General features: G+C 50.3%; 1 protein-coding gene across 1 annotated transcript; it reads right to left on the minus strand.

Moving 5' to 3' along the window:
- Nucleotides 1-94: 94 nt before the first annotated feature.
- Nucleotides 95-4,225, minus strand: LOC131674359 (hypoxia-inducible factor 1-alpha). Its single transcript, XM_058952986.1, is given in 8 exon segments — nucleotides 95-754; nucleotides 1,503-1,609; nucleotides 1,698-1,779; nucleotides 1,782-1,929; nucleotides 1,994-2,179; nucleotides 2,428-2,576; nucleotides 2,631-2,842; nucleotides 2,922-4,225. Coding segments are annotated over 8 exon segments (1,329 nt in total). The 5' UTR covers nucleotides 3,215-4,225; the 3' UTR covers nucleotides 95-602.
- Nucleotides 4,226-5,361: the final 1,136 nt, after the last annotated feature.

A 5,361-nucleotide genomic window follows, 5' to 3' on the forward strand; every position in this document is an offset into this window, starting at 1 on the left:
ACATTCTAATCTTAGCCGAGACCACATGACGGCCAAGACGGCGGCGACGGCCTAGCGGCAACAAACCGGCGAATAAACAATGAGCGGAGAACTTGACGCGTATGTACGCGCCAGTTACGCAACGACGCGACGCACGTGCAGCGAGAGAGAAACAAGAAACAGTCTCGCGGAAACAAAAGATCGAGATCGTTTATCCGCGTGCTCGAGGACGAGGATGAGGACGCTGCGAAAAATACGAGACTTGCGAAACTGAAGAATGTGAGAGGAGGCCCTTGATCGTCTGCCCATTGAAATTATTGAAATTCGCGAGGCGTTACATTTGCAGCGCTACGAGCCCGACACTGCGACGCGACCTTTGCGCCAACGCCAATGTTCTCCCCTTTTTCGGCAAGAAAACAATGGTAGGGCCGAAGGGAGAGAAAGAAAAAGGAGGGAGCTTTTTCCCTCTCGCTTTTCGTGGCCTATATCGACCACATGCCATAGCCGTTTCTCGCCCTTGTCCTATTCCTCTCCCTCTCTATCGCTACCTAGAATCCTCTAGAGACGAATCTTCATCCAACGAAAGCAATTTTCTCTTTACCGAGAAAAAAAGCTCATTTGATTTACCTCAGCAGATAGTTAACGCAGACAACCGACAGTGGCTTCTGGAGTCTCGAACAATGGATGAGCGTCGCTTGGGTCACGACCCAGGCGTAACCGCCTCGTTTGTTCAGGAAACGATAGGCCTTTGTCTCGCACTGGCCCTTGCTAAACACTGCAAAAGTAAGAGAGGATAGAGTTACCTTCCGAGACAACTAATTGTCAATTTAAACGGGGGAAAAAAAGCTCGCGGCTATTAGCTTAATAACGTATCGAGCGGAAGTTATAAATTCCCAAATCGCCGGTACTGCTACTGATGCGAGAGCGCTTCAATCTTTTTCTTCCCCCTACTTTCTTAACTTTCTCACGGCCCACCTCCCCGCACGGACGCATTGCCACGCCCTGTGCGAACGAACGAATCGCAATTTCACGACGATGATCAAAAATCCATTTACGCGTTCTCGTTGTTAACGCTGAATAGGTAAATGGTCCTCGTTCTGTGTACAAGTACTTAGAGAAACATTGAATAGACAAAAGTCATTGGTCTAACAATTTTTTCATATCTATGATAGGATTGTCAGCCCCTTCGTTCGAGGAAAAACAATTATAAACATAAAATATGCGCTTATCATTGCAACAGTAATTTCTCATTGTTATTGCTTCTTCGATTGCTCTACTTATTATTATCGTCTCTATAGCAGGTTGACAAAACAATAAAAAAAAAGACTACTACCTGACAATTCTAAACAGAAGTTAAAGTGTCAAATGCTTCATTTTTCGACATTGACGGTAATAATAGAGACTGTTCAATGCTCGCGTTTGTTGTGAAAGCTTGACGGTTACGTATTGTCAAATTTTTTATTGGCGGTTTAATAAATGAAATGAAGCCAGGAAGAATATTGGACCAGAAAAATTGAACTTGCATGATTTAAAAGACTTGTCCAGAGATAGATTATCAAGAGCATGATGAAAATCGAAGACTGACTGGCCCATCAATTCTTTACTCTCCCAGCCGAGGAAATCAGCTAATCTGTAATAAAGTTGATGGAAAGAATTTTAGAAGAAAAGTAGAGAAATTTAAAGAACCGTCGTGGGCGAGAAGTGTAGATGGAACTTACTTGTCGTCGGCGTAGGTGAATTTCATATTAAGATTGTGCTTGGACAAGAAAGTAAATCTGCCGAGTGGGATTTCAATGTTGCTGGATGTGGTACCGGCGAAGCAACGACAACGAGGGAAACGTTGGGTTCCTTTTCCTTCGGTTCGTCCGGATTGTTCGACTCGGCCGATTGGCAGACTTGATGGCTTTGCTCGTTCGAGTGAACGATAACGCGGCCAGTACAGTGCAGCACCTACGACGAATTTAAAAATTAAGAAATATCCGAGACAATAGTCGACGGGGAGCAAGTATCTGACCTTGTAGGATGCGCTCTTGAGATTAACCTTGCGCCCCTTGCTCGTGAGCGTGCACTTGAGTCTGAGGAAGAAATTGCAGAGGCGATCTTGACTGGGCTCTGACGTCTTGGCGGTGAAAGATTCCCTGATCTCGTCGTGATCGCACGGGTGACTGTAGTCGTAAATGCTCTGCCCCATGAGATCCATCTGCAAGAGAGTCGAAAGGCCGCGCGACGCTGGTCAATCGATGCGCCTTGTAGATTCGGGAAAGTTTACCGCAGCCCGCGCCAACGAAACGAGAGCCGCGATAAAAGCACGTGCAGTAATTAAAGTGGCGGCATCTCGCTGCCGATCGTTTGATGGCCGCGCGAGCGATTATCTGCGCGGGCCGCATTGCAAGAATCGATAAGCATAATCGAGCAACGTGGAAGAAGGAAAAAAAGAACGAGCCGTACCTGCGCGATACCCAGGTAGTCCTTGACGTTCGGGGTGAGGTAGACCATGTCTCCGTTGTTGTCGAGCACGAGGACAAAGCCGTCGAGGGCCTGGAGTAGCAGTTCCTCCAGGTCGGACGACGGCTCGGACTTGGCGAGCTGCTTGGGCACTGCGAGCGACAGAGTGAGAGGGCAGGCGGCCGGGCGAGGCGCGAACAACGTACCTGCTGCGTGGACGAGGCTGCGCGTCTTGAGGTAGGCGATGACGAGCCGCATGACGCTGGCCTTGTCGAGGTGTTGGGGCTCGGAGGCGGGCGGGCACGGGCAGGCCTGCGGGCCGGGCAGCGCCCGGGCGAGCTCGGCGAAGATGTCCGTCTCGCGGCTGCGTCTCGAGCGCGCCGCGTCCCGTGACTTCTCCTTGCGCTTCTCGTTGCTCCTGCAACAGACGGAAGCACGCGGGTGTAGGCGGGACGAGCTTGCCGGCGGCCAGCGACGAGCGAGCGAGCGCCACGTACAGCAGGTGCTCGAGGGTGGCCCCGTCGTCGCCGATCGGCGCGTAGTACTCGGCAAGCTCGCGCCGGCAAGGCAGCTGCCTCCACGAGTGCAGCGGCTCGGGCGCGTACAGCGGGCAGTGCTGCGTGGCGGCGCAGCCGAGCCAGCGGCTGTCGCTGCAGTACGCGAACCCGAGCTGCTGCTGGGACTGGTGGGCGTCGAGGAGGGGGTTCAGCCGGCCGAGGTCCTCGACGTCGAGGGGCCAGTACGAGCCCGTCGCCGCCGCCGCCGCCGCTACCGCCGCGCTGCACGACATCTTCGCGACTGGCTCTCGAGCCGGCCGGCCCTCGGTGCCGAAGCCTTTCTTTCGGTTATCAGCTCTCGCGGCGTCGACCGAGCGCTCGCTCGTGCAAATCAATCGAAGGCATGCGGGCGCGCGACGCGACACTCGCCGTGGAACGCACGACGCTTATCTGTCGCGCTCACCAAATACGCGTGATCGAGCGTCCACATTATTCGATACGGCGGGAAAGCGCCGAGCGACCGAGCCGGCCAGAGATACCAGTGGAAAGTTTTTAGGCGTCCAAAATTACCAGTCGAAATTAGTCCTTTGAAGAAAATCGATAAACAAATTATGCAACTGGATACCTCATTGAACGAGCTACAACTTTTCTCGGTGTCGCGTGGTAGTATTTCCACAACTAGTCCCTTCAAAAATAAAATATGTTTTCGATGCTATGAAACGAACATCCAAATTCGAGTCGAGCTAAAAGGCTATAAAATTGATTAACGAACATTTTATTATTATGCCGATCGTTAGTTCATTTCGCGAACAAACGGTAGCCTTTGCCAATTTGCAAATAAATCGATCATCTAAGCGATTACAAATTGAAAAATTGATTCTGCTTCTGAATAAGGGCTCGCGGCCACACATGTGAAAAATATAAAAATCTATCATTGCCCCGCGTATCCTCTCCTCGATTCTCATTGTTAACTGCGATATTGTTATTCAAAATCCACATCTGGACTTCGATTCATTAACCTATCAATTTATTGTAGGTGTCTTTAGTTCGTCTCACAAACGACCGATGGTCTATTTATCGAATCTATTGAATTTGGGTGCTACATTGACTAGTGGTCGGGAGCCTTTATTTACAGGTAAAACTTTTTTTTTTAATTCGTAATTGCTTATACCTGCATCGATTTACCTGCAATTTTTCAGCATCCAAAGTATATTATATTTTTCAGAGGGATTAGCTGTACCTGTAACATCGCCGAAGGCGCGTTCGCAATAAAACCAGCACGCGTCACGAAGCTTCCGATGTATCTCGTGATTCGCTTACCAAATTTGTACCTGCTGAATTGTTCTCTCTTTCACGCGGCAAAACAAGCTACTAGTAGAAGCACGACGAATTTCATTCGCTGTTTCCTCGTGCATCAGTCACTTGTTTTGGCGTTAGCTAAGGGCCTTTCCACACTGAAAGAATACTCCACGTAGTTCACCATCTACATCCTACGTATTCAGTGGTCTGAGAAGTGCAGAAGACGGAAGCTATGGCAGCTTTTAGCTTCTTAAACCATGGAGTACGCGTAGGAGACCGACGAAGAACTGTCCTATTGTTCCAGGAGGTAGAAATTCAGACGGAACAAGAACATCATAGGAATTTTCCCTCAGCGTGAAAAAATCCTAGTGCATGTACGATTTCAGAGGTACTTCGGATTCGCTCGGAGACGAATCCTCGGCGGCGTATAGCGTGGACCGGATGAGGCAGCGAAGGAACCGCAAGCAGCTTATCGAGCTCGCGACCCTTCGACTCGTCGACTCGTCGCGCCGACCGCAATTGCGATTGACGACCGGGAGGCATTGACGAGTTCCACGCACGCGCGCCGCGCCGCCGCTAACTAATTGCCAGAGAGAAATGAACTCTACAAATAGATAATGAGTTTGATACTAGCTTCGGCTTACGTGCCAAGTGGGCAGAGTCTGTCTGCCGTTGATTGACAATCACGAGACGATAAAATAAATACTGACATTTTGGAAAATAAAAACCGCCGCGAACGAAGAAATTTGGAAAGTCTGGCGGCACCTGCGCGAGCGCGAACTGATTGGCCTATTTTTATCCGCGGTTAATCAAATGAGTGTCGTAACTGTGTATCTATCCGCGCAATTATCGTCGGCGCGCTTAGAGGCGCACATGTGTGGAGCGTAATCATTATCGGTCATCAACAACGAGAATTGCCCTCCGGTCGTCGAGTCCCCATGTACGCACACGCGACGATCGAATTCGAAATAAGCGGCAGCGCCGAGAGCGTCGAGGAAACGTTTGCGATTCGTTTCTCGGCGGAGCGCAATGAATCAGCGCCGCGAATTGCTTGCTCGGCGTGCATGTTGTTGTTGCAAGGGTATCCCGTGCGCGACAAGAAACAGGGAGTGAAACCAGTTTATCGCCCGACGGCAACTCG

The sequence above is a fragment of the Phymastichus coffea genome, unplaced genomic scaffold (genome assembly GCF_024137745.1).
Source record: "Phymastichus coffea isolate CEN01 unplaced genomic scaffold, Cenicafe_Pcof_1.1 PCOF00234, whole genome shotgun sequence".
NCBI lineage: Eukaryota > Metazoa > Arthropoda > Insecta > Hymenoptera > Eulophidae > Phymastichus > Phymastichus coffea.